Source organism: Delphinapterus leucas, chromosome 7 (genome assembly GCF_059928025.1).
Source record: "Delphinapterus leucas isolate spDelLeu-1000000601 "Yukka" chromosome 7, BTC_Dleu_Yukka2, whole genome shotgun sequence".
In the NCBI taxonomy this organism is placed as follows: Eukaryota; Metazoa; Chordata; class Mammalia; order Artiodactyla; family Monodontidae; genus Delphinapterus; species Delphinapterus leucas.
Genome location: NC_143135.1, coordinates 69,179,054 through 69,206,580, shown reverse-complemented (window position 1 = coordinate 69,206,580; position 27,527 = coordinate 69,179,054). Strand labels below are relative to the sequence as shown.

At 49.0% G+C, this 27,527-nt stretch overlaps 1 protein-coding gene across 1 annotated transcript in view; it reads left to right on the top strand.

The window, feature by feature from the left end:
* LOC111167955 (uncharacterized) overlaps nt 1-27,527 on the top strand; it is an 87,585-nt gene that overhangs the window by 8,595 nt on the left and 51,463 nt on the right. The window contains exons 2-3 of the mRNA XM_089915873.1: nt 8,126-8,268; nt 10,046-10,366. Of these exons, the coding sequence (XP_089771999.1) occupies nt 8,126-8,268; nt 10,046-10,366 (464 nt within the window). The remainder of the gene's footprint in view (nt 1-8,125; nt 8,269-10,045; nt 10,367-27,527) is intronic.

Below are 27,527 nucleotides of genomic sequence, written 5' to 3'. Positions count from 1 at the left end.
TTCTTACTTACTTCACTCTGTATGACAGTCTCTAGGTCCATCCACATCTCTACAAATGGCCCAATTTCATTCCTTTTTATGGCTGAGTAATATTGCGTTGTATGCAGGTAGCACATCTTCTTTATCCATTCGTCTGTCGATGGGCATTTAGGTTGCTTCCATGACCTGGCTATCGTAAATAGTGCTGCAGTGAACATTGGGGTACATGAGTCTTTTTGAATTATGGTTTTCTCGGGGTATATGCCTAGTAGTGGGATTGCTGGGTCATATGGTAATTCTATTTTTAGTTTTTTAAGGAACTTCCGTACTGTTCTCCATAGTGGCTGTATCAATTTACATTCCCACCAACAGGGTAAGAGGGTTCCCTTTTCTCCACACCCTCTCCAGCATTTGTTGTTTGTAAATTTTCTGATGATGCCCATTCTAACTGGTGTGAAGTGATAGGGATCTTTTTTCTTCATTCCTCTAAGTAGGCCCTTGAATTCCCAGGTGACTTTATAATGGAGTTTCCTCTTACTTATTGATTTTTAAAAAAAATTTATTTATTTAATTTATTTATTTTTGGCTGCATTGGGTCTTCATTGCTGCGCACGGGCTTTCTCTAGTTGCAGCGAGTGGGGGCTACTCTTTGTTGCAATGCGTGGGCTTCTCATTGCAGTGTCTTCTCTTGCTGCGGAGCATGGGCTCTAGGCGCTTGGGTTTCAGTAGTTGTGGCATGTGGGCTCAGTAGTAGTGGCTTCGGGCTCTTGAGCGCAGGCTCAGTAGTTGTGGCACATGGGCTTAGTTGCTGTGCGGCATGTGGGCTCTTCCCGGACCAGGGCTCAAACCCGTGTTCCCTGAATTGGCAGGTGGATTCTTAACCACTGTGCCTCCAGGGAAACCCTGATTGATTATTTTACCTTATGTTTTACTGAGATAGAATTCACATAATATAAAATTAGCCCTTTTACAGTGGATAATTCAATGGCATTTAGTACATTCACAGGGCTATGCTCTGCATCCATCATCTCTTTCTAGTTCCATAACATTTCCATCACCCCAAAAGGAAACCCTGCATCCATTAAGCAGTTACCTCTCCTTTCCTCCTCCCTCTGGCCCATGGCAACCACTCATCAGCTTTCTGTCTCCATGGATTTAACTATTCCAGATCTCTCTCTTTAATTTTAAAATTTATTATTAATTTTTTGCTTTTTTCTGTCTTATGATTCATAGAAGTGTATGTGTGTTTCTCTGGATCACAGGCAATAATGCCTGCTGCTTTGGAGAAATTCAGAGGTAGCAATGCTGGGAGCCAATATGTCAGGTTGTTGAAAGGAGAGGAACTACAGGATAGAAGGTATACAGGTAAGGCTGTAGAACCAATACCTGTAAGGCTAGGAGACAGTCCTACCAAGTTTTTCCCAAGGGGGCTAGTAACCTTTTTGTATTATCAGCCCCTTGGCAGTCTGATGAAGCTCTTGGACCTTTTCTTAAGATAATAATTTAGATGAAATAAAGCATACAGGATTACAAAGGAAGCCAATTATACTGAGATGCAGTTATAAAATATTAAAGTATTTGGTGATCAAGTGTTATGTATACCTCGTTAATACATTGACTAATGAAACCTAGCTGTGGATCTAATAACACTGTAATTTTAAAGTAGTGAGAGGTGTAAATTATATTTTGAGATATCTGCAACACTATAATGTGATATGAAAACATCTGAGTTCTATTGATGCCAAAGTCACAGATATTGCTAATAATACTGTGGTTTGTTGCTTATATTCATAATGGAAAGGAACATGCATGGAAGCTAGTGAAAGCAAAGATATCATTTTCCCCCAACCAGATTTATCCACAGACTTTGCTTAAGAATCCTTGTTCTGGAATCAGCGGTTTCTAACCTATTTTCAGCCACGGATTCTTTGAGAATCTAATGAAAGCTATCTGTAGGCCATCTCACCTCCAAAATGCATTATCTACAAGTATAAAAATTATGTCATATTTGTGGAACTCCTAATGGACATCCATGGACCATTTCCAGCCATGGACCCCCGGTTAAGAACTCCAATTCTACATGTACCAGCAGTCAAGGGCAGTGTATGATTTAGCATTTCTTAGCTGTAAATAACAGAAACTAACTCTGGAGCCAGGCAGTTTTAGAGGACCTCTGTAGTAGAAGCTTCTGGACAGTCTTATCTGTATCCCATAGCTAGAATAAGTAAGTTCCATCTGGGGCCAGGTTTTCAACCCTTGATCATTGTTCCAATGTCTGAGTGGCCCTAGCTCAGGTCACGTGCCCATCTCTGCACTAGAGGAGAGCTGGGCACCTTGATCAAATACCTCAGCAGACTGTATCTAGTGAGGAAGAATAATTTCTCAGAGGAATTTGAGGCACTATTATCAAAAAAGAAAGGAAGAAAACAGAAAAGAAAAAAAATTACTGTGGCTATAAGGCAGGCAAAAGAGAAGATAAATTTTAAGTCCCATGAAAACTAATGATGAGTACTGATTTTTTAAATTATTATTATAAGACATACTTTTTGGGAACATGTTGATGTTTCTGAAATCAGGATATCGCTCTCAATATGTGTATACACTGAAAGCAGCTCTCTCCTCCCAATGCCCAGAGAAGTAAACTGTTGTTCAATCAAATCAGCGTTGCATCTTACAGCTGAGTCTTAGAACCGGGGAACTGTGGTCTCTCAGAGTCAATCAAAGCCATACAGGCCAGATTTCCTGAAGCTTCAGAAAGTGCTTCCATTCCTATACTCTTCATGCCATTTTCTTTTTTTCTTTTTTCTTTTTTTTTCGGTACTTAGGCCTCTCACCGCTGTGGCCTCTCCCGTTGTGGAGCACAGGGTCCGGACGCGCAGGCCCAGCGGCCATGGCTCACGGGCCCAGCAGCTCTGCGGCACGTGGGATCCTCCCGGACCGGGGCACGAACCTGTGTTCCCTGCATGAGCAGGCGGACTCCCAACCACTGCGCCACCAGGGAAGCCCGCCATTTTCTCTTAATCTCTGCTCTTCTAAAGCATACTTACTTTGTTTAGTGTGGCTCTTCTTTCATATCAGATGTTTACCACACAAGTAAACGCTGAGATGAAATCCAATTCAATTAAGCAGGTGTTCACTGAACAGCAGCTACGAGTCAAGCTCTTTTCTAGGCACTGTGAGCATCATGCAAGGAGAATAAAACAGAGTCACCTGCTCTCCAAGAGCTTACAGCTTATGTGTAGAGGCTGCACACACACAGGAACCAGGTAAAACACTCACCTAGACTGGTAACCTAAGTGATGCTCACTTGATGTGCTCACCCAAGTGCCGCCACCGGGAATCAGGGGTTGAGAGAGCAGAGTAGTGAAGGAAGACCATCCCTGTCCTGTGTCTGTACCTGTGAGGCCACAGGTCTCCCAGGACCCCTCTCTGAAAGCAATGAGGTACCGTGGAGTTGTGCTCCTTGTCCTGGCCAGCATCCAAGAAATAGAGAATCCCTGGGTGAGGAGGACCACGTACCCCAGCATGGGCTCCCCATGGAGCCGCCCCCCATTCATCTCGCAGGTCTCTGCTTTAAGGTCACTTCCAGAAAGGTCCTCCCAGACCTCTCAATTTAGAATTAGGTCCTGTTATTAAACTTTCTCAAGGTGCCTTGTTCTTTTTCTCCAAAACACTTAAAATCATTTGTAATTACATGTTTATTTTTCTCTCCACTGGTCTGTGGGCTTTTCTCTAGGGAGGGAAAGGACTGTGTCTTTTTTGCTTGCCTCTGCATTCACGAAACTCAACAGCAGTGCCCGCGCATACGAAGTGCTCGGGAAATACGCGTGGAGTGATGGGAGAGTTAAGTATAGGCTAGAAACCGCATCAGTGCTTTCTGATGATGAAGCTCCTTTGAGGACAAGCGCACAGTTGATAGGAACTGCCATTTGACGTTAAAAAATGTGCCAGACCAAAGGGGCAGCTGGTATATGAGTCATTGATGAACATCTTAAGGGTTATGAGTCTGAGAGTTAAGGTAGTTAAGAAACATTGCTTTTTGGTTTGGAATTGAAAACCTGTGGTGAAATACTTACAACCTATGCAAAAAAGGTGGGGTCTCCTGCTCTGTTCCACCCACGCCAACCATTCCAACCATTCTGCCTTTAACGGGGCTCTGGGGAGTTGTGTGTTACTGTGCTCTTACTTTCCCGAGCCCCCCCCAAAATGCCATGAAACCCTGAAAGGAATTAGATGACCATGAAGACAGGCAAGTTAATGAAGCTCTTATTTCTGTTGAAATAGAAACTTAACACTTGTCAGCAGGGAGAAAGTTGTGAAGAAATTAAGTTGAAAGAATCCACTGGTGTTGCTGGCTTGAGAGTTTGCTTTGGTTGCTAGCAGTGGGGTGGAGTAGGGATTCCTTTCCATTCTTTAGCTGAAAACTTAAATTTCAGAAACCCAGAAGCAGTGAGCATGAAGATCTTGGTTGAACTTTTCATTACTGCTCCAATGTCTTTGTACAAATGAAAGCAGAGATCCTAAAACTTTCCTTATATGGGATTTTACAGCTTTATGAAAATGGGCAAGTCTCCCTTTACTGTAGAATTGAATAGGTATAAAATTTGGTTTCAAGTCTTTATTTTTTAAAAAAAGTATATATGTATGATATTACTACCAGTGAGAAAAAGACTTTTTTTTTTTGTGGCCTCTCCCGTTGCGGAGCACAGGCTCCGGACGCGCAGGCTCAGCGGCCATGGCTCACGGGCCTAGCTGCTCCGTCACGTGTGGGATCCTCCCGGACCGGGGCAGGAACCCGTGTCCCCTGCATCGGCAGGCGGACTCTCAACCACTGTGCCACCAGGGAAGCCCCCAAGACATTTTTATTATAATACTTGATACTTATGCAGTAGTCTTCTCTGAGGAATTCAAATTCCAGCCAAGTGTATGAAATGGGTAGGCTAGCTTCTGGTGGAAATGTAAATGTATGGGACTTAATGGTACGCCACTTGTCAAATACAAGAAATTGGGTATTTTCTTCAGTTTAGGGAAGATAAATTTCACCCCTTTTCTAGTTCTAGAAGAGTCTTTCCAGAATGTCAGCTTCTGGGAATCCTTATCGGATTTAACTTTAACACCAGTTGTGTACCTGCGGAGGGAAACATTGCCAAAGGTGTTAACTGTTTGACGTCTGTCTTCAGTTGGGCTTTAGGTGAATTATTTAAGAGTGCTAGGTCTCAGTGTTCCCCTTTGTAGCACAGGGATTAAAAACAATATCTCCTCTTAGGAGTAAGTAGCCCCCCTCTGTTGGAACAGTGTTGGTGACCTAAGAAGGACTCCCTTTGTCACAAGCACACACCTACATGCCTGCATGCATACACACGTGCACACGCACATACACACGTACTCTGTCATTGACCAGACCCCAAACCCAGAGCCTCATTCCTGACTGGACATCTCCGGAGCCACCACCAATCTCCTCCTGACCCACGGCCACAGACGTGGTCCTGGGAGTGAAGCCTCTTTAGGCTGTACATTCTAACCAGCTAATGTGTCTGCCATGTAGGCGACAGGCAGGAAAGGAAACAGAGGCACGATTCAAACAACAACAGTTGAATGAGTGATGGTCTATTGAGTCTGCTGAGCCTTTGCAGGGGTCACCCAGGTCTCTGAGATTGTAAGGTAGTAACGTCCAAGGCTTTCAGATTGCATGGTCCTGTAACATTACAAAGACGTTTGGGGGGGTACTGAGATTGCCAACTTTTAATTTTGCTGAAAAATGGCTGAAAACAAAACCCCAAGCTATCACAAGTCTCATATTCATTGATACAAAAATGGAATGCATTTAGCTTTACATTGCTCTAATAAGATCTTGTTTTGCCCCTGAGTAGTAGAAACATCTCCAAGGACCTGCGGCCGTCAGCAGATGAGCCTGGAACCCTGCTGTAGAGGCTACACAGCCGGGTACGGAAGGGGCCGAGGGAGCAATTTTATGAACATACACGGCTAACCTGTGCTCCTGGCAGCTGCAGCCAGGCCACGAACCCAGTTTTAGCTTTGAGGCTCCCTACTCCTGCAAACACACTCTGAGGCACGCTGCCTTCACCATTCTAGACCTCCCCTTTCTTACTTCACTGCTTCTATAATTTATTTCTCAAGACTGGCACAGCCCAGCGCAACATGGCACATCTAATGCACACGGTAGTGTTTCCTCCTTCATCCTGAGTGTGAGTTCCTGTCGTCTCCACCGTGTCACAACAAGGTGTGTCTTCCACAGACCTATACCCTCATGTTCTCTTTGTTTATTTCACCATCCTTACAAAGCTAATGTCATGCGGACTGAGTCAGAAGAATCATAAGGCCCATATTATTCATTCATTCATTCATTTAATAAATATTGAGAGCCGATTATGCCCTAGGCTCCACACCAGGTGTTGGGGATATAGTAGTGGGTAAACAGGCACAGTCCCTTCTCTCATGGAGGGAGACCACGACAGAAACAAACAAACAAATAAATATATATTTATAAAATGCGATGAGAACAGTGAAAAGTCAGGAGTGTCATGAAAGAGTATCACAGATGGAGTAGTTAAGAAGAGCTTCCCTGAGAAAATGACATTCAAGCTGAGGCCTGAGAGATAACATCGTGGACATTCATTGGCTTTGGTCACCTTCCATCCACTTTCTCTTCTTTTGGTAACAACACCTGATTAATTTTGGGGGATTTCATTTGGGGAGCCCCATTCTTCTTGGGTTGGGGTTGTGATCAAGCTAGGTCATGTGACCAAGCCAGGTCAAGCTGGCTTTCATTCAGGGCTTGGAATCTTGTGTGGAGTGATGCGAGGACAGAAGAAAATTGGAGTGGGCAGAGTGTTCTGAGGGATGGGTTTGCCAAACGAATGCCTCTGGAGGGCTAGCTGCACCAGACCCTGTGGGGCAAGATGAAGGCTTTGGATTTTATCCTAAATGCAAAGGAAAGTTGTAAAGCTCTTTTCAGCATGGGGAGGATATTTTTAGTAGCAACCAATGTCACAAAGAAAAAACAACCCACCGAACAATCCAATCCAAGAAACAGTGTAAAGATCTTTGAGTTGGTCATCTCAGTTTTGCTCTGAGCCAGCTCCAGGACCCTAGGAATTTGTAAGGCTCTTCTAATCTCACTTAGCCCCAGTGTCTTTATCTATAAAATGAGGTGGTAGATTAGCGGATCTAACTTCCCTTCCTTCTCTGATGTTCATGATCTATAGTCAAACCTTGTCAAATTGGACAAGGTGTCCATCATCAAGAAGTTTATAATAAAATAGAGAGATAAGGACTTCCCTGGTGATCCAGTGGTAAAGAATCCACCTTCCAATGCAGGGGATGCGGGTTCCATCCCTGGTAGGGAAGCTGAGATCCCACATGCCACGGGGAAGCTGAACCTGCGCGCCACAACTACTGAGCTCACATGCCTCAACGAGAGAGCCCACGTGCCGCAAACTACAGAGCCCACGCGCTCTGGAGCCCGCACGCCACAACTAGAGAGAAGCCCGTGCCCGCAACGAAGAGCCCGCGCCCCACAACAAAAGATCCCACACGCTGCAACTAAGACCCGATGCAGCCAAAAAAAAAAAAAGAGAGAGAGAGATAAATACCCAACCTCTGTAACACCTGCTGTGCTCCAAGGAGTTATAATGTTTAACGTGGTTTTTAAGCTGATTTTGCCAGTTTATTGTCCTGTTGGCTGCAAAAGGATTTTAACCGGTACTAGGCTCAGTAGCCATTCAATGAAGAACTTTGAAAGAAGGAATGACTTAAAGTGTGACACTCTGCTAAGCGGAGACACATTAACTTCAATTGAATGCTTCATGACAGAAAACACTAGTGAGAGTATTGACTCTTGGCTGAATTTCACTGAGACCTTGCACCTGTCGAAACACCTGTGTGTGATGTGTCTCTCAGTTATCTATTGCTGCCAGCACTTAGTGGATTAAAGCAACCACCATTTTATTTCTCACAACTGTTGGGTTGCCTGGGTCATTTTGGCTAGTCACGCCTAGGCTCACTCATGTGGCTACATTCAGCTGGTGGGTTGGCTGGGGTTTGCTACAGCTGGGATGGAGCCTCTCTTTGCCTAAGTCTTTCATTTTTAAGGAGGTTGCACCAGATTTCTTCACTTTCTTCACAGTGTTTCAAGAAGGCAAGGAGCGAGGCACACGTGCTCATCAAACATCCCTGTGTTTGCCATGTTTGTTGATGTCCCAGTGGCCAAAACACGTCGTGTGGCCAAGCCCAGGGTTAATACGGGAGGGGGCTACGTCCTGGGCATGGGTAGGCGGTGTGATACATTAGAGGTCCACAGTATGTGGACTTTCCCTCCTAGATACGCATTGCAAGATATGCAACTTTAACTTATAAATTCTGGTACTCTCACAAAGACACAATGTACATGTTATTTCTAGTATAAGGAAGCATTTGGAGTCACCTTATTAAGGGACTGAACCCTACATCAAATGGTTCTGTTTGCCTCACAAAATTATTCATTAATTTTTTGCAGTGGTCTTGGAAAGTTATGTATATATTTAGAGGAAAATGGCATTTACAATTATAATGAATTAAAGCAATCTATATTGCAGAAACACTGCCCCAATTTGGAACTGAGGCTTGCTAATTTCATATTAACAGCATGTATATCCTTCCAACCCCTCTGCCCTAGCATGTGGGTGCCTGTCTCATCCACTAGACCTCAGACTCCTTTGAGGGCAAGAATCGTACCTCACCAAGGTTTGTTTCCCTCACACTTCCAGCACCTACAACACTCAGTGGATGCTCCCTAAATGCTTGTTAAATAAATGAATCGATAGTTGCCTTTTATTAAACACCTATATGTTCCAGGGACTTCACTCACAGACTGGATCACCAATTCTCTCAATGTCACAGATAAGCATCATTCTCCACAATTTACAATTGAGGGGACTGAGGTGCAGAAAGCCCAAGGCGGATGGGCTGGGATTCCAGCCCAGTCCTGTCTGATGCCACTTCATTGCACTCACTGCTGTTTTATGTGCAGAGCAGGAAGGAGACTGTTAAAAATGAAAAGACGGCCTCAAGGTGTTGAGAGAGGGCAAGGAGAAAACAGGAAGAATCTGTAGACCGCAGGGGCCCTTAAACATTGACTGCCTTCGCAATAAAATGAACACTTGTTCCTTAAGAGATTGGCCACCGAAACCCAGGGGGAAAACCTACAGGAGAGCCAGTTCTACAGCTCTTAAGACCAGCTCATAACTGGTCTTAAAACCCAAGACCCATTAATTCTTCGGGGTGGGGAAGGCCTTGCTCCCGGGGCTGGCTCTCTTGGGTAGGTGACAGTACCCCACATACAAGGGTATTAAGGTGTCCCCAGATGAAAAGGTAGCCATCATTTTACTTTTTGCCTATAGTTTTTATTACCTACTAGATTAGTAATAATAGTAACAGTAGCTACCACTTAGATACAGTATAGGTGGGGTGGAGGGGTTGAGCAAAGTGCTTTACACAGAGTGCAGGATCTCAATTAATCCTCACGACAACTCTATGAAATAGATTTTATTACTCTTAATTGATAGATGAGGTAACTGCCCAGGGAGATTAGCTTTCCCGAGAGTTCCCAGCTTTTAAGTGGTAGATCTATGTAAAACCTAAGTCTGTTTGACTAAAGGCCCTGAGTAACTTTGAGCTGCGGGCCTTGTGCAACTTTGGTGCTAGTCTGAGGTGGGGAATTGTGAATCCTATTTATTCATGCAACGCTGCGCAAGTGTGTGTGTGTGTGTGTGTGTGTGTGTGTGTAATTTACAATAACAACAAAAAATCCAGGTGGGGATATCTGTCCTCTGGAGGTTTAGAAGCCTACGTGGGTGGAGAGCGGCCAAAATCTCTACTCATTCATTCACCCTTTCACTGCTTCAAGAAGTATTTGTTGCGCCCTTGGGTATTCCAGGCAGGGCGCTAACCTAGCCCTAGGAGAGAGAATGACGAACACGAGAGACGTGGTGTTTGTTCCCCAACCCTATTTTACTTTTTCGTAGGCGAGGCATTCAGATTTAGAGAAGCAGGAAATGTATCGACCCAGGTGGGGCACGGAGGAAGGGCGCCGAGAGGCTGGCTGGTCAGGGCAGGCTCCCCGGAGGCAGCGGCTGGGGCCGGGGCCGCCACAAGGGAGGGTCTCCAGCAGAGCGGAACCGGGCTGGGAGCGAGCCTTGGGGCGGGGGCGGCCGGCGAGTTAGGGTTAGGGCGAGAGGATTCGCCTTCCCGGCGGCAGAGGGCGCCTGGCGCTGCGGTCCGGCGCGCCGGAGCCGCCCGCGCGGACGCCGAGAGAAGAGGCGAGGCGGGGAGCTCGAGCGGCGGCCACTGCCACGTCTTCCCGGCAGTGGCTGCGGCGGCGAGGGAGGAGGTGAGCGGCGGCGGCGCGGGCGGGCAAGTGGGCAGGGAGCGGCGCGGGCGGGCACCGGGCACCTGGTGGGGGTGCCGGCGCCGGGACAGCGCGGTTCCCGCCACGCCGGCTCCTCCTCTGCGCCGGGCGGACAGCCGAGGCCCGGGCGCCGAGCGAGTCCCGAGCGCAACTCGTGCCGGCGGGGCGGGCCGGGGCCAAGGGGACACGAGCCCGCGCGCCATTCGCGGCGCGGGACGCGGGATCCCCGCCGCTGCGGGGCCGGCGCCGCGGCCGGGAAAAGTTGGGGCGGACAGAGCCCCAACGGGCCGGGCGGGAAGTGCGGGTGCACGGCTGACACCCGGGGCGCGGAGGGACGCGGGGAGAAGGGGGTCTGGGCCGGAGGCGGGAGACGCGGGTCCTCTGCGGGCGGAGAGGAAGGGGTGCGCTCAGATTCTCGGGCTGGAGCAGGCAAGTGTCCGGCGGAGACCCCGCGAGTGAGGAGGGAGGGAGGCCCACGGGGGGCGGCCACTGGGGGGACCGGAGGCGAGTGGGTGGCGGGGTAGAGCGATGGGCAGTGGGCTTTGCCTCCTCGCGCCTCTGTTGGGGCAGACGCTGAAAGAGGGGTCGGGCTCAGAGTGGGGGACTCCTCTTGGCGTCTGAAGATCCGGTGGGGAGTTCCAGTAACTGGTGGAGGAGGGAGCGGAGCGGTGCTTCCTCTAAGGCTTGGGTCAAATACCGTCCCTCCGGGTCTGCCAGATTCACCTCCCAGACTGCAGTGCTTTTGTCCTGGGGAAGTTGAGGAGGGACCCCTGAGTGGATGGGATATTTAAATGTTCGCAGGGGAGTAAGATTGGGCTGCATGAAATCATAACTGTTGCCGGGAGAAAACGCAACTCTGACCCTCCCCTAGCCACCCACCCACCCCATTCCCTCTCCAGTACCGGCAACGTCTGGATTCCCTGGGCTGGGCTAGCAGATCCCCAAAGCCCTGCAGCGCGTCTGCTCACAGGGTCGTGGGTATCCTGAAGGGGCATAAGACATGGCCTTTTATTCTCTGGGGCTGAGGTTGGCTATTTCAGAAACAAGTGGTTCTGGAGATGCTGGATGCTTTATTAGAACAATCTGTGTGGTGCCCCTTGACAAAGGAGATGACTCATGTTAGCTTTTTTTTTTTTTTTCTTCCCCTTCCAAATAAACTTCGTATTCACGACACAAGTATGCCGGGTCATTTGCAACAGTGATAGAGCTGGAGATCTACATTGTAGGCCTTGAGCCCTTGTGCTAGTCCTAGATATATTAGCAAGGATTATGGCCTTGGATGCATCACTTCCCCTCTCTGGAACTCAGTTTCCTTATCTGCAAAATAGGGTATAAATAAAGAGCTAGACAGTCTGATGGCGCAGGAGAAGGTGTCTAAGGGAGACTGACATCTTTTTCCTTGTAAGTCGAGATCGGCCACACAAAATCAAACTCAGCCTATTACAAAGAAATTAGGGTGGACTGAACACAGCTAAGAAGCAAGAAAGGCTGCCTAAAGTAAAACAAACCCCAAAACTAATAATAACTGGTATTAGATTTACAGTATGGATATTGCTCTCATGTAGGCAATTAGTATACATGGCTGTCCAGCTGTCATTACCATAAAGCTGTTAACTGTGCTTAAAAAAATTACGTATGTTTCATCTGTGGACCTGAATTTTATTCTTTTGTTTGAACCTTCAAGCCTGGAGTAGATGCTCAGTTGGATGGGTCTTGGCTCAGCCTTTCTCGAAGAACCTCCCCAGGATCTCTCATTGCCATAGTAGCATAGATTTCCTCCTGTCTGACTGATGCTGCCATCCTTGTACCAACACACTTCTGTCATCTTTTCCGTTCTAGCTTGAGAAGTGGGGAGCTGATCCCTGTTGCATCTGGCATTTCTGAACTTCCCAGGTTTCTTTCCAAGTGAGTAAAATTAAGTGAGGCAAACAGTGCATTAGATGCAGCACATTAAAAATAGCTCAAGGTAATAATGTATCTGCCCCACCCGTACTCCCTAGACCTCCTGGGCGACCTCTCACTAGAACATCTGTGTCACTTGCCGGCCATCTCGTTTTGGATGCTGAGGGTCATCACAGAGCTGAAATGACATGGTTGGGTCAAACACATTCATGATCAAGCCATGATGCTGGAGGGAGAGGAGGATTTTTTGTGTGTTTTATCATAACTGAATGCTCCTGTCGTGTTCTCTTCCATTAGTAGCTGTCAAGATCCGTATTGGGTTTGACCACATCATGTTCAGTAATCCTTTTCTGTCCGTTTCTTGGCAGCTACAGTTAGTGGTTATCTCTAAGTTTGAGGTAGTGGTAAAATTATATCCTCTCTAACAGGTAATTAAGTTGAATCTTTAAAATATCTGTAGTTTATATGTGTGTGTGTATAAATTTTACTTTAGCTGAGGGCTATTAAATTACTAAAAGTCATGTTGCTAATAATAGTTGTCATTTGAGCCCCTACCATTGATCAGGCACTGTGAGGTGAGGAAACAAAGCTTAGACAGGGTACAACTCTAAGTGCTACCACTGGCTTTCACAAGTTACTGATGATCTTTGAAACCAAACAGTGTTTTACAATAGTGGAAAAGTAATTCTTAACTATCCTACAGGGCTGTGATATTGAATGAGATCTCGTATATGAAAAGCAATGTGGAAACTTGTAAAGCGCCCTCCAACCTAGGACAGTGTTTTACCCTAAGCACCTGGGGACACCCAGGTGCTTAGGGTAAAGCTTATGAGTCCGTGAGTCTTGATGTCTGATGGGCCTGGTGTACATGCTGAGCCCATCGCCTGATCCCTCTGAGCCCGATTTCCCCGTGTGTAAAATCAGGATGATAGTATCTGCCTTGCATTAAATGAGATGCACTTGTGAGTTGCAGTGGGTGCTCAGTGACGGTTGGCATCCAGCCCTTTCTCTCCCCTCGCCCATGGGCACTTGGGATAATGGGATTGAGTCTTCCAGTAGGAATTGTCCTCGAGGGAGAAAGGCTTTTAAAGTACATTTTTGTACTTATAAATAAATAATTCTTTTAGCTTTTAGCTGCCCACCCCATCCTCAGCACATGCAGTGAATAGGACCTACCGTCATCTAAAAGGAGGGACTTGAACCAAGCCAGAAGCCAGAAGGGACACGTCTCTGGTAGGAGGCTGAAGATGGATGTAGCTAGTTTCCCCTTTGCCCATTGTGTGCCCTTCTCTCCTCTTTTATTCGTTTTGTGGGACAGGGAAAAGATACTGAGTTTGGGGACTTCGAGCTGGTAGGAGGCACTGTTAGAGCTATAGTATAAGGTGGGAGGGCAGTGCAGATGTGGGCTGGGAAGGAGATGGAAGAGTTGACTTTGCCAGTAAAACCTGGACAGTTTGGTGTGGGGGAAGTCTCTTTTAGATGTAGGATTTGGCTAAATATGGGGCCAATTTGTATCGAGTGCTATACGCTGTCTTGTGGGGCTTGGAAGTTTTTATGCTCCAAGCAGATTTTGACTGGCTGTGGTGGCATCATAAATGAGTTGCCATAGTAAGTTGTATGCGGAAAAGGAAATTAAATTCCAGGAGGGTGTTTGTTGTGACTGATGCCAGAATTTCTTTGAGAATTTTATTAAGATTCAGTCAGTCTATAAAAGTACTTCTTAGTCCTCTGAAGGTATTAATTAAGAAATAGTTTTTTTAAAAAAACCAGAAGGGTCTCCTTTGTGAGCTTTTGAAATGTAATCTTCCTAAATCTTTGGAAAAAAATGAAGTCTTTTAAAAAAAAATCACAGAGCTGTCTATTTTAAAAGCAGTTCCTCCCAAGTAATGTTTCCTTCTCTTCCCATCCCTTCATTCCTCTCACATTATTTTGATAATGAGTTAATTTTGGTGTCCTCTACATCTTGGTAGCCTAATGTGTATGCCCCTTCATTTTTAGATCTCGGATATGCCTTCTTCTGCGTTTACTCGTACTCATTCGTCTCGAGGAGGTAGCACCGCGAGGTGGTGAAGAGCAGAGAGTCTGGAGCCAGCTTGGGGACAGGGAGAGTCATGGTCATTCTTGGAGAGCCGGGCTCTCCTCAGCTTGGATTAACCCCTGTAGAAGCTCTGGAGGGCAATCCTGTTATTCCCATTGCACAGATGAGGAAACAGAAGCCTGTGCATCCTCGTAGTTGGGGGCAGGGTGGCGTGTGTCACAGTCCGAGCGGCAGCTGTGATCTCTGTGACGGCACAGCCTGGGCAGGCAGAAGTCGCGCCCACCCTGCCAGGGTTGGACTCCGTCCGGAGGCTGGGGTTTAGAAGGCTGGCTCCGTAGGCTGTGTGGACTATGAAATGCCCTGAAGAGAGACAAGGCCATCAGGGTAATGGGCATGAGAGAGGATGAGGGCTTGAACTCAAGACGTTAAGATGGTGGCAGGGGTGATGCAGCAGAGGGAACGGGCCAGCATGGATGGTGCTCAGTGCTCTGGACTGGGGTTGAGAGAACGAGCAGTCAAGCCCTCTTTTCTCTCCTCACCCCTTCCCTGTTGCCCCTCTCATCCTCACAGGCTGGGTAGTGGAGATACTGTCTGTAGACTGCAAGCATCTCTGTAGAAACTCAAATTTGCCTCCTTTGGTCTCTCATGACAGCCAGAGAAAGGTGCCTGAGGAAAACCCCAAAGCGCCTTCCCCTGTCTTTGCCCACCCACCCTGGCCTTAGTTTCTGCCTTTCCTGGAGCATCTCAGGATGGAAGTCAGGTTCTCAGACCCCATTCAGAGAAGTGCTGGTTTGAACATTCAAACGTAGGGTGAAACTGTTGAAGGGGAAAAGCCCCCAAAGGAGGAAGTCTCCCTGGGGTGCAGTCGGCACCCTACAGTTCCCTGGTGGACCCAGTGGACCACAGTGGCTGTGGTCCTCAGTTCGGGCTGTTCCCCAAGGGCTGATCTGCCTCTAGGCGGGGGTGACTTGTGGTCACCAAGCATGCAGGGGCTGGTCGGGAACGGGGAGTGGAGGTGGGCGAGTTCTCAGTGGTGGCCAGCCCTGCAAGCAGGGGAGAACACCCTCCCCTGAAGGGTGCAGCCTCGGTGGGGAGCTGAGCCATACTCAGGAGAACCGGAGTCAGAGCGAGGGGACACGGTTGGTCCTGGTTGCTAGCGTCCGCTTGTCCCCATCATAGGATGCACCACTGCCGCATCAGAAATGTGCTGGTGCCGTGCCCTCTCCCCTAGTCAGTGCCAGAGTCTGTAAGAAACTTGCCAGGCGTCCGTTTTCCAGAGTGCATAATAGCCGTGCCCTTCAGATAGTTTGTTCTTGCTGGGCTCTGGCCAGTTGGTCGGGTTCTGGCTTTGCTTGAGCTGCGTCCTCATGGAGAGGAGGCTGAGAGTTACTTTATTGGTCTGCTTGCTTCCTGGTGTCCGCAGTCACGGCCATCTCTGCGGTGAGTCACTGCACAAGGGCTCCGCTCCCCTACTGTTCGATGGTCACCCCTTTCGCTCCGAGATGGGACTTCTTTTCCTTGACCTGTGGGTAGCCCCCAGCCGTGGACTGTTGAAATGCCCAGTGAGTATGGCGCACTAACAGGGTACCTATTTAATGGGAGGAGAGCGTTTTGTGTGGAGATGTCAACTGTCAGGCTGCTTCCTGAGCAGCATGTCCTAAGCAAAGCCCCTCTGTTTTCCTTTTTGCTCCATGTTTAGCTGCGCGTGCGTGTTTGGGTTGCATGTTTGTTTTAATTATTACTAGGAAGCCAAAAAAGGTATTTATCAAATGTTTGAATTTACAGAAGTGTTACTATGGACAAGCAGAAATAGTAGCTATATGTTTATCCAGGATACCACTGATTTATCTCTCCTTATCCCACCTTGTTGCTGTTTTGTTGGAAGAACCCTCTGATTTGTACCCTGGTTCAGTTTGGATTTTACTGTTGAATGTGAATAGAGGCTGGCCTGGTTGTTTGCTGAAGTGGAGGGACTCGAATGGGTGGGCTTCATGCTGCCAGCCTTGGCTGTCCCTGCAGCCCCAGGAGCCTGACACGCAGTGCCTTTGTCAGGAAGGTGGAGTTTGGCCAGGCTTTTTCTTTGGCTTCGCCTGGGAGCAGCTCTGCTGGCGACAGCAGGTGGCCTCCTCTCTGCTGCGGGAAAGGGAATTCTCTCTTCATCTGGTTTTTACTTTCTTCTTATCCTATGGAGGTGAGAGGGAGGAGAGTCTCAGAAAAATGCGTCCTGGAGCCAGGCGGGTTCAGGGCAGGACAGGTTTGCAGCTTCCTCAGAGCTTACCCCAAAGTTTTCCTTGCACCCGGCATTTCCCTTCTTCCCTGTTGATCCCGAACCAGTCTTGTCATCTGTGGCTTAGAGACTGCACTTGAACTTTATCAGTCACTCTTGGGAAGACCTTGGAGTGTGGCACCAAAACTTGTCCAGATTGCTCTGTCAGTTTCACACCAGAACACGAAACCCTGTTTCGGTGGCTGTGGTGCTATTTTTAAATCAGTTCGATGGCTTTTTTCTAAATGATGTAGGGGGTACATGAATATATTATGCTCTTGCACCTCACCCTCCCATCCAAATAGTGGAGAAGTGAACAGCAGATGTAGAGTCCTCCTTCCTCTGGCACGCTTCCCCCATGTGCCGCCTCCCTGCTGGGTCCTCAGCACTAACTAATTGTAATTTCCATCAGCCTATACAGATGCAAACACACACAGTTTTGTTTCTTTTGTAAGCATAAATCTGATTGCATGATATATATCCTTTCATTATTTTATCTTTTCACATAATGGATCTTGTAGATCTTTTCTTGCATGTAGTTCTTCTCTCTTTTAATTTGTCTACAAAACATTTTATAGTATAGATATATCATAATTTATGAGTCAGTCCCCCATTGATAGGCATATAAAGTGACTCATTAGTTTTGCTATTATATCTTCATACATACATGCTGTTATGCACACATGCGTGTGTTTCTCTAAGAGTGGAATCAGTATGCCACAGGTTCTACTCATTTAAACTGTTACAGCAAATCCCCACACTGTGCTCGCCAGGGCTGTACTGGTTTAAACTACCAATAGTGTATGAGGCTGCCCATTTTCCCACAGGCTGCCATTCTGCTAGGTGATAGAAATGGACAGTGTTTAGTAGGCATTTCATCCATCACTGGTATGGCTATGAGACTCGTTTGGCTTCCGGATCTTAATTGCGGGGGGGGGGAGGTGTCTATCATAACCATGGAGGATGAGGGAGCTGAGCCCCCGAGGACCAAGGCTCTGCTCAAGGTGTCCTGCCGCCAGGGGTGGCAACGTGGCCCTGGAAGCCAGCGCTTCTGGTTTCACGTTCTCTCCGCTTTTCCCAGAGGCTGGGCACTGTAATAGAGCACTATAATTTTGGTGTAACCTGCCAGAGTCTTTCTGCGAGCCTCTCCCCGAGAAAGCAAGTGCTTATAAGCAGCACGTTGATACCAGTTCTGTTCTGCACAGCCAAGGCAGGGATTCCAGGCTGGTGAGCTGAACTGGGGGGAACGTATAAGGATCACATGATGGAAAATCAGACTCTCTTGCTTCTGAAATAGCCTCCATGCATGTAGTGAAGCGCGATTCTGCGTGTGGTGGGGCTTTCCTTCCAGCAGTGTGGTGATCCGTGCCCCACTTCCCTGGTTTGTTATGCGAGTATTGTGATGGTTTGCCTCTGAGCAGGGTTCCTTAGGTGTTCCAGGGGCCTGATCTGGTAGAGGACACATCTGGAGGCCATCACCTGGGCCGTCCCTGCAGGCTGAGCAGCCCAGTGGGCTTTGGGAGGCTCTGACTTACTGAATGACAGCGTCCTTTACCTGTGGTTCAAAGAGGGCCAGGGAGAAGGAGTGATGGAGGGGCAGCCCGGGGTGGTGAAGAGACTCTAGGATCATTTCCAGCTCCCACTCCGTCGTTTATGGCTGTGTGACTTAAGCACCGTTATCCTTTCTCCCTGGGCCTCGGTTTCCTCACCTGTAAACCAGGAATAATATCAGTACCCACCTCACAGGGTCGTTCCGGGGATTCAGAGAGTAATGTTTGTAAAGCTCTGAGCGTATTCCCTAGTGAGTACTCAGCAGTTGTAAGCAACTACTACGCTTATTTGTGTCCTCCTGTCCTTAATAAGTGTTTTTTAAATGCATGAATGCGCGTTACATTTGCTAAATGTAAAAATGCACATCCTCTAGTAACGAATGTCAAGGAGGGCAGAGGCAGACCTGGATCAGCTGGGGTTGTGGGAGGGTAGCTGGCGAAGGTGGCAGGTTGGGCAGGAGAGCACATTTGATGTCCTCTTCCGACACCAGCCCTGCTGTGAGACACCGAGGCCCCAGAGCAGAGGCCTTCCCTTTTCTTAAGTAGATTGGGTGCTGGGGATCCTTCGTGCTGCCTCTCCCTTTTGTTTTTGAGGAGGCCGAGCCAGGCCCTGAGAACTGAGGTGCAGCTACGGGCCTGGTCGTTCAGAGCAGAGGTGGGACCAGGTCTCCAAGCCCTGGGAGGTTGAGGCTCCTTACCCTGCTCTCCACGCAGGGTAAACGGGCCACGTGCTGCCCATTTCAAGATGCAGGAAAAGAGAAGCACACGGTGTTGGGCGCTTTGCAGAGCCTGCTGTCTGCTGCTACTGAGTTCGCTGTGAGCTGAGGTCGCTCAAGTGCAGGGAAGGTAACGGAAGTGTAACCCACAGCGGGGCAGGGCTGGGGCTCACGCTTTATCTTCTGCCTAGTCACAGCCCTAACAGTGCTGGCCCTGGGATGCTGTCTGTGCTTGTTTCATACCCCCGACCGTGCGCGTGCGCATGTGCATGTACGACGGCAGGTTCGTTTGAAGTCCCTGATTTGTTTGCTGATGATTTTTACCCAGTCTGGAGAGACCTGCGGTTGAGTGCGGGGAGGACTGTACTCAAGGCTCCAGAGCTGCCCAGGCCGCCCAGGCGCAGGTGGGCAAAAGGAAACCTCACTCCTGGGAGTGGAGCTTGGTGGAGGAGCCTGGTGTCTGCGGGCCTGGGAGGACCAGAGCTGGCTGGCGAGGACACAGGCAGGGCCTGGGCAGACTGCAGGGCTTACAGAATGCCAGGTGCAGAGGCCTGAGATGTGAGTCCAGTAGTGTGTGTGGAAGTGAACTACGAAAGCAAGATCAAGTGGCCTGCGGTGTGAGAGAGGTTTCAGAGTAGCGCGTGGTGCGTGCCGGAGGTGCTGCCCTAAGTGTGCATCAGTGGCACGGAGACGTCACCTTGGCTCCCGGGGTCTGAGAGGGCCTCGCAGAAGCGGCGCAGATTAAAACAAGCCTTGCTTGCTCCTTGGAGAGCAGGTCGACCTGGCTTGTGATCCACCCTCAATTTGTAGATGCGGACCCTGAGACCCGGTGAGCTCCCTGGTTCGGGGTCACGGCCCTGCCGAGGACAGGCGAGCCTGGAGCCTGCCCTGCCTGCCCTCCGCTCCACACGTGTGCTCACGGAGTGCTGCATATAGCAGCTGTTTGCTCGGCACCTGGAGTTGCTCAGGGTTACTTCTCAAAGGAGCAGGCTGGGTCCCAGTTCAGTTCTGGTCCTGGCTCTGCTGTCTCTGAGCAGAGCTGGGACGTTAGCCCCTCGGTTTTGCCCTCTTGTAGGGTGGGTATAGCACCCCTGTCTCCCTTCTAGGCTTGTCTTTGTTCACTCAAGAGCCGTTCAGCAAATACATTTTTTTATTCAGCTGGATGCTATTCTATGTGTCGGGCGTTTTGCACCAAGCAAAGGATGTCAAAATCTTCTTCTCCTGGAGCTTATTTTCTCCTGAGGGGCAGCAGACAGTAGCTGCTTATAGTTGATGGTACGTGTCCTAGTTTCTTAGGGCGCTGTGACAAAGGACCACAAACCGGATGGCGTAAACCTCAGGACCTTACCCCCTTGCGCCCTGGGGCTCTGAGGGAGGACCTGCTGCCTGCTTCTGCCCCAGCGTCTGGTGGTGCCGGCGTGCTTGGTGCCTGGATCTTGTGGCTGCACAGCTCTGCTCTCTTGCCTCCCTTACCACACGGCCTCTTTCCCGTGTCTGTGGCCCCTCTTTTCTTATGAGGGCTCACCCCCCTCCAGTGTGTCCTCATCCTAACTACGTACTTCTGGGAAGACCCTCTCTGCAAATGAGGTCACATTCTGAGGTTCCAGGTGGACGTGGATCTGAGGGGACGCTGTCCGACCCAGAACGGTATGCGAGGTAGTAATGGCTGCTGAAAAGTCCGGGCAGTGCCTGGGGCAGGGGGTCGGTGAGGTGCTGAAAGGTGGTGCAGGCAGGCCTTGCTGAGCAGGTAGTGTTTGAGCTTCCACGTGGAGGAGGGGTGAGGGGTGGAGGAGCTGAGGTATGGAGGGGATGTGGTCCAGGCCGAGGGAACAGCAAACACGGAGGCCTTGAGGTGGGCATGTGCGCCTGCCAGGCTGGTATGGGGACAGTGACATGGAAGTCGTGTGTGTGTGTTCGTGAGGCTTTGGCCTCTTGCTCCCCGCGAGATGGGAGCCACTGTTGAGTCTGCGAGCATGCTGACAGCAGCGTTGGCGTGTGGACCAGCTCGTCAAGGATTTTTCCAAGTTCAGACGGCCATTACAGTGCCTCGTCCGTGCGCCTCGATGTTTTGCAGTGATTGTTACTCGGCAGTTTCTTTTTGAAACGTCAGTGCTCTGTTGACCCTTGATCCACCGCCCTTTCCAGTCGGTTCTCCGTTCCTTCTGGATGCCTTTCCACCCACCCGCTTCCCCACACTGAAACCACAAGCATGAAGAAGAGAAAGTAGACAAGGCTGGGGGTGGCCAGGGCTGCTGGGAAGCCCGGCACGCGTGGCAGCCCTGGTGGGAGCTGCGCCTTCCCGCCAGCCCCGGGCCATCTGGTGAACGCTGTGCCCACGGTGAAGGTGTTCCTCGCCCTGGCAGACTTAGAAACTGCTGAGGTCAGTGCGAGGTCAGTGCAAGCTCAGTGCGCTCAGCTCCCCGCATCCTTCTGTGGGTCAAGTCACTATGCCGTGAAAAGAGGTGAGTCAGCCACCTCGGGCAGCGGCCTCACTTGGCCTGGAAAATACGGGGCAGGGAGGGACTTGCAGAAGCACCTGTGGAGAGCCCAGGAGCCTGTTGGGCAGTCAGTGCACTCACTCGGCCCGGGGCCCTCTCTGCCACCCACTTTGTCACTGGCCTGCAGAGTTTCGCATTCTCATTCACATTTGCTATAAAAACACTCAGGCCTGCGATGCGAGTGCCGTCATTACAGAGTGGAAGGCACCCCAGGTGTGGCTGGCCCCATGGTCCGGGGCCCGTGCCAGTTTGGTTTGCGTGGTCCTGGGGGGAATCATAACTTTGGATTCCCTGGCGTCAGAGCTGAAGGGAATCTCCTTATCTGGCTCACATTTAATTTCCTCCCTAGGCCTCCAAAGGAAAGTGCCTGGCATGTTTGTGATTGGGGCTCCGGAGGAGCGGGCCACGGGTGGCCTTGATTTCAGGCGCTCTTCCCGGCCTCCGCCTGCGAGGGTGGTGCCAGGAGCAGCCCGTCCAGGGAGGTGATCCGGGAGGCCCCTGGCGCCGCCGCCCCTCCGGGGAGCACCGCTTTAGAAGATAATTACGTGTAAGTGGAGATGGAAATAGAATTCCCCAGCGCTAGGAGCAGCTGCTCCTCTGTAGGATTTCAGGAGCTGCCTTTGGGCACCAGTCACTCACTAACCCCTGCCTCCCAGCAAAACACACACCCACGCAAAATGAAAGTGAGGCAGACTGTGCCTGGCTAGAGACGGAGCGTTAGAGTGTGTTTTGTGGGACTGTAGTTCCTCTCCGGAGTCTTTTCTGAGGGTGCTTCCCCAGCACAGCAGAAGAGCTTCCTTGTTTGCCAGACGCTACAGGAAACTTTGAATCAGGTAGCGTCCCCAGGAGTCTGTGGAGTCTGGCCTCGATTCCGCATTAGAGGCAGAGAGGCCATGCCCAAGAGTGGGAACCAGGCAGGGCCCCAAGGGTTCTCGCAGAACAGGCTACTTGTCCTGTGCCCAGGTGGCCTTTGTCTCTGTGCTGATGGCTCTCAAGCACTTGGTAAAGAAGTGCTTGTACATAAGTACAGGATATGGGCCCTGATTTTTGTTTGTTTGTTTGTTTGGTTTTGGTTTTGGTTTTTTAAACTGGGCATCTGTGAGTTAGCTCAGGACCCTGAGAGCTCAGTCTCCTGGCCCCGCAGCGAGACTGGTCTCATCCCTGCAGCCTTGGGGCATCTTTAACCTGGGGGTTGGATGACATGGTTGTCACGCGTGTCTCCTTCCTTGTGCTCCTCGCAGCCCTCTGCACAGGTCCTGGGCTGATTTGCCTGCACCTACGGTGGGAGCTCCCTGAGGGCAGTGGGAGCCTGGCACATGCGGAGCTTCCAGGAGCTTCCCTGCGGCCCTTGTCCTGCTTGGCCAGACCCCCAGGGTCTTGCTTTCTGGGTGAGCGTTGAGGCGGAAGGAGGAACAGGTGGGGGGGTTTGATGTGAACCCCTCTCCTGGCTCCGGGGGCAGGTGTCCCCAGCTGTTCAGCGTGAGCTCCTTGTTCCCGTCTCAAGTTTCATGCAACTTTTGATCCTTGTGCTAAACAAAGTGCCTTTATTTCTGGATGTTGTCATGAGAGTTGTTTTTGCAATTATTGGTAAGGCAGAAAAGAACGGATCATGACGACAAAGTTGTCTATATATTCCAAATTTAAGAAATGTCTCTGCATTAGAAAAATACTACAAAGAATTTAATTTCAGTGGTTGTGTCTGGATTTTGGTATTACAGGAGGTTTTTTATCTTTCTGTTTTTCGGCAGTTTCCATTTTCCATGTATTGTCTAGATAATAAAAGCTATAAAAATTGCTACAAATAATAAATAGCTGTTTATTAGGATCCAGTATGTGCTATACACTGTCAGAACTTGCCATTACACTCTTATTTGATCCTCACTATGAACCTGTAAGGTTCTCTTTTTAAAAAAAATACAAATGCTGACATATTTTATTTTATTGTGGCGAAATCTACAAAACTTACCTTTTTAACCATTTTTAAGCTCTGTGGCATGAAGTACGTTCACCGTGAGATCCTTTCTTTAAACTCCTTATTTTATAAATGAGGAAGCTGAGATTTGGAGAAACACAGCTGCTTAAGGTCACAGAGAGTAAGGAGTTCCAGAGGCGGGATGTGGATGCAGGGCGATGATACTCGGAGGCCTGGGATCTCTGGTTTGTGGCTGTTGGAGTCTGTGATTACTTACCCTGCCCCATGATCGCTGCTTGATCGCAGAAAGCCTGTGTGTGTCTCGTGTGTGTGTCTCCTTTGACAGCTCTAGGGTTGGGCTTTGCGTTTTTACAGGGAGGAGCGTGGTGAGCCTGGCTCAGGGCACGAGTGACTGACATAAGTGACACCAGGGTTGATGACTAATGTAATCCTGTTTGTCTTTGTTCGAACCGTGGAAGCGTGTGTGTACATGGGGTGGCAGGGGGGCAAGGCCTGTGTGTTAAGAGTTCTGTCTCCAGCAGGTGCTCAGCCGTAGGGGACAGTGGAAGGAGCAGTGGCCTAGAGCTTAGATACCCGGCTTCCTCAGGTCTGGGCGCACGGTGCGGGGTGATTTTAGAGAAAGGGCATTGCACTTGGAGTTAGAAGTTCTGTGCTGCAGTCCTGATTTTACCACGTGGTTGACATGCTTTGGCCTCAATTTCCATATTTCTAAGTGGGTGATAAAAATGCTTGTTCTGCTTGCCTCCCGTGATTGCAGAGATTAAATGTCATGATGGGGGAAAAGCGCTAAGTAAACTAAAGGTCTACCAAGGAAATGTCTAGGATGGGAATTTTGAGTGCTCAGTGGTGGGGGGAGGAGTGTCTGTGGCTGACCCCGGAGACTTGAGGAGGGAGGATTTGGATGTGAAGAGTGGCAGGTTTGCTTTGGCTTGTTTTCTTTGGTTGGGGCCATCAGCGTGCTTCCTCCACTATTGCTTAGTTGGTGATATATAGGGTCCCATTGCCTGCCTGTATGTTGGGATGCTCTGGGATTTTACTGGCATGTGACTCTGCCAAGGTCCTTGGTCCACGCCCACCCCCCAACCTCCCCAAGACTCACATCCGTCTAGTGACATGAATTGTAACGAAGGGGGTCATTTTGTAGCCACATGGTGGTTGAAACTATGCAGCAACTTTCCCTAGTTTTGTCTGTCTTCCTCGTCTTTACAGCAAGTACCAGTCTGTCTGTTTCTATTCCCTAATCTTGAGGAGACAAACACAGGAGTGGGTGGGGCCTGGAGGATTGTTGCTGGTGAGGGAAGGCTCTCACCATCTTACGGTGGATGCAGTGCTTGCTTCTTTCTGCACCAAGACACCGTGCTATGCAAGACACTGTGGAATATCACAATAAAGAAGACAGGATCTCAGCTCTCAAAGAGTCCACTGTGTCCTGGAGAAGACGCAGCTACTCCAGAAACATCTAGGAGGGTGAGGGATAGGTAGCTTGCAAAGCAACTGTCAAGAGAGGTGGCGGCCCTTTGTCTAAATGAATGAAAATGCATCATAGGGGCTGGTCAGGGGGGTGAATTGTCAGCATGACTTTGGGACTCTTTGCTTTTTAACAACCACTTGAATCAGCTGTTTTAAAGCTAGGGCTTCTGTCTGGCTACCCCCAAGATAATTTTTTGAGCCATCACTGTTTCCGTGCACATTTCCAATGACTGGAAAGCCAAGGATTCTGTGTAGGGCCCTGCGGAAGTCAGTGGTCCCATCTCACCGCCTGCTTGGTTTTGGCTTTGGGAATGGTACTAGAAGACTAAGTAGGTCACGGAGATCTATTTTGAACTGGGTGTGGCTGGGTTGCCTGGACATTTAATTTCCGGATCAAATCCTGTTGGACTTGTTTGCCCAGGAGGTTGGCAACGGGCATTCTCTGGTCAGTCGTGTTGTATATTTATAAAGTGTGAAGAGTCTGGAGGTAGGGAGACATGCCAGCCACTTCTCCGTTCCTGTAGGTGCGCCGGTGGTGGAGAGGTTTCAGAAACCTTCCAGAAGCCAGGGGAGTGTAGTTTTCCCACGCTGCTTCCTTGAATTTTCTGAAAATGGTCGGTTCTCACTAACTTCATGAAATCTTTTTCTTTTAAAGAATGAAATTTAGTTAGTACCCAGAGCTGGTTGGCTTCTGTTTATATTAGTAAGAGCTGCTAGTTGCTGATTGAACCTTTTAGGTACATTATTTTTTTTAATCCTCACAACAACTTTGGAAAATGGGGATTACTGTCCCCGTTTTGTAGGCCAAGAAACAGAGCCAGAGTGATGCAGTAATTTGCCAACAGACCCGGTGTGTAAGTAACAGGGCCAGAGATTTGAACCCAGGTCCTTCTGACCAGAGTCTGGCCTTTTGTGCCACGCCACACTGGTCTTGGGAGCCCTGGGAATGGAAGACGTGCCCAGTTGGGAGTGGGGAGTGTGGTAGCAGCTCCTGGGCCTGTTGTGAGGCAAGGTGTGACCTTCCTCCCAGGAGGGGCCAGCCGTGGGTGTTGAGGATGCAGACCCCCCAACTCAAGGGGGCTTCTGGGTGCAAATGGAGGTATGTTTTAGGCTATCACTCTGATATAACTGGACCACAGACTCCTCAGAATTTTTACTCTTTGTTGGATTTGTCTCCCGTTTCACTCTTTTGCTCTAGGTGTTCTTGCCTAAGACCTTGGGTGAGTGCAGTGAGGGGGTGAGGTCCATGAGAAAATGTAGGTGGTGATGGAGTCATTTAAACCTCCTCCCCTGCGTGCATGGGCTGTCCACCTGAATATCCCTCTATCTTCCCTACATTTATGAGAAGGAAACACAAGCTTTTGGGTATGTGTTTGCTTTGTCTTGCTCTGCAGTTTCTTCCCCCAAGCTGGTTACAGAGTCCCGGCAGTAATGCCGCTGCTCGAGGTTGTTAATATTTGTAGATGTGTTGGAGTTTTGGGTGCTTTGTACAGACATGGCCTCACCTGATGTTCCCAGAGAGCCTTCATCACCCCCAGTTCACAGACAGGGATGCTTAAGGGGCATCACAGACCTGAGACTTCGAGGTAGCATACGCCATAGCCTCCTCTGAAAGTTTTGGACACATCAGAGGAGGAGTTTATTTAAAATCAGTTGTCTGGGGACTTCCCTGGTGGCGCAGTGCTTAAGAATCCGCCTGCCAAGGCAGGGGACATGGGTTCGAGCCCTGGTCCGGGAAGATCCCACATGCCACGGAGCAACTAAGCCCGTGTGCCACAACTACTGAGCCTGCGCTCTAGAGCCTGTGAGCCACAGCTACTGAGCCCACGCGCCACAACTGCTGAAGCCCGCGCAACTAGAGCCCATGCTCCACAACAAAGAGAAACCACCGCAATGAGAAGCCCGAGCACCGCCACAAAGAGTAGCCCCCTGCTCGCAGCAACTAGGGCAGCAACGAAGACCCAACACAGCCAAAATAAATAGATAACTAAATTTAAATAAATAAATAAAAATAAAATCAGTTGTCTTCTGAAAGTGAAAGCATGCCCCCTTCAAGTGCTGTCCCCGCTGGCAGGTATGCAGTGGGGCTTGGGGGCAGCATCCTAGTTGGATGCTGGACCCAACCTAGTTTCCCTCCCAGCCATTTCCTAGCTTTTTACTTAACCTCTGAGTCTGTATCCTATAAATTGGGCATAATAATAATATCTAAAAGAGCTGGGTGAGATGTAAATGACACAGTGTACATGAAATCACCCAGAACTCAATGAACAGGTTATTATTTTCTGTCTTTATTTTATTTTATAGTTAATTTGGGTTTTAATTTACCTTCATTATGTAGAAAATGACACTCTTAAAAAAAGAGATAGAAAAGAAAATGGCATTCTAGACCTGAAATTCAATTCAGAAGCAACCAGTAAGACAATTATTGGATCTCATTCTTACAGAATTCTGAGCAGATATAGAAACTATGTGACACCATAAGCAATCTATTATAATATTAAACACATGTTCTACACATGTTCTGTCTTTATTTTAAACCAGCATGACTTGGAGAAATCAGTCCTCAGCTATAGGAGCAGAGGCCTGGGAAACTGTCCCCTCCCTAAGAGCCTTAGTAACTGACCTCTCCTGTAAACTCCCTCCTCCAAAGCAAGAGGGAGAGGATGAACCATAAGGACCCTAAAGAACCCTAATTTTAGCTAGAATTTTCCCAAGATTTTCCTATTCTTTTTGGTTTTGGAGTGGGGTAGCTGATGTTTGCTTCATTTGC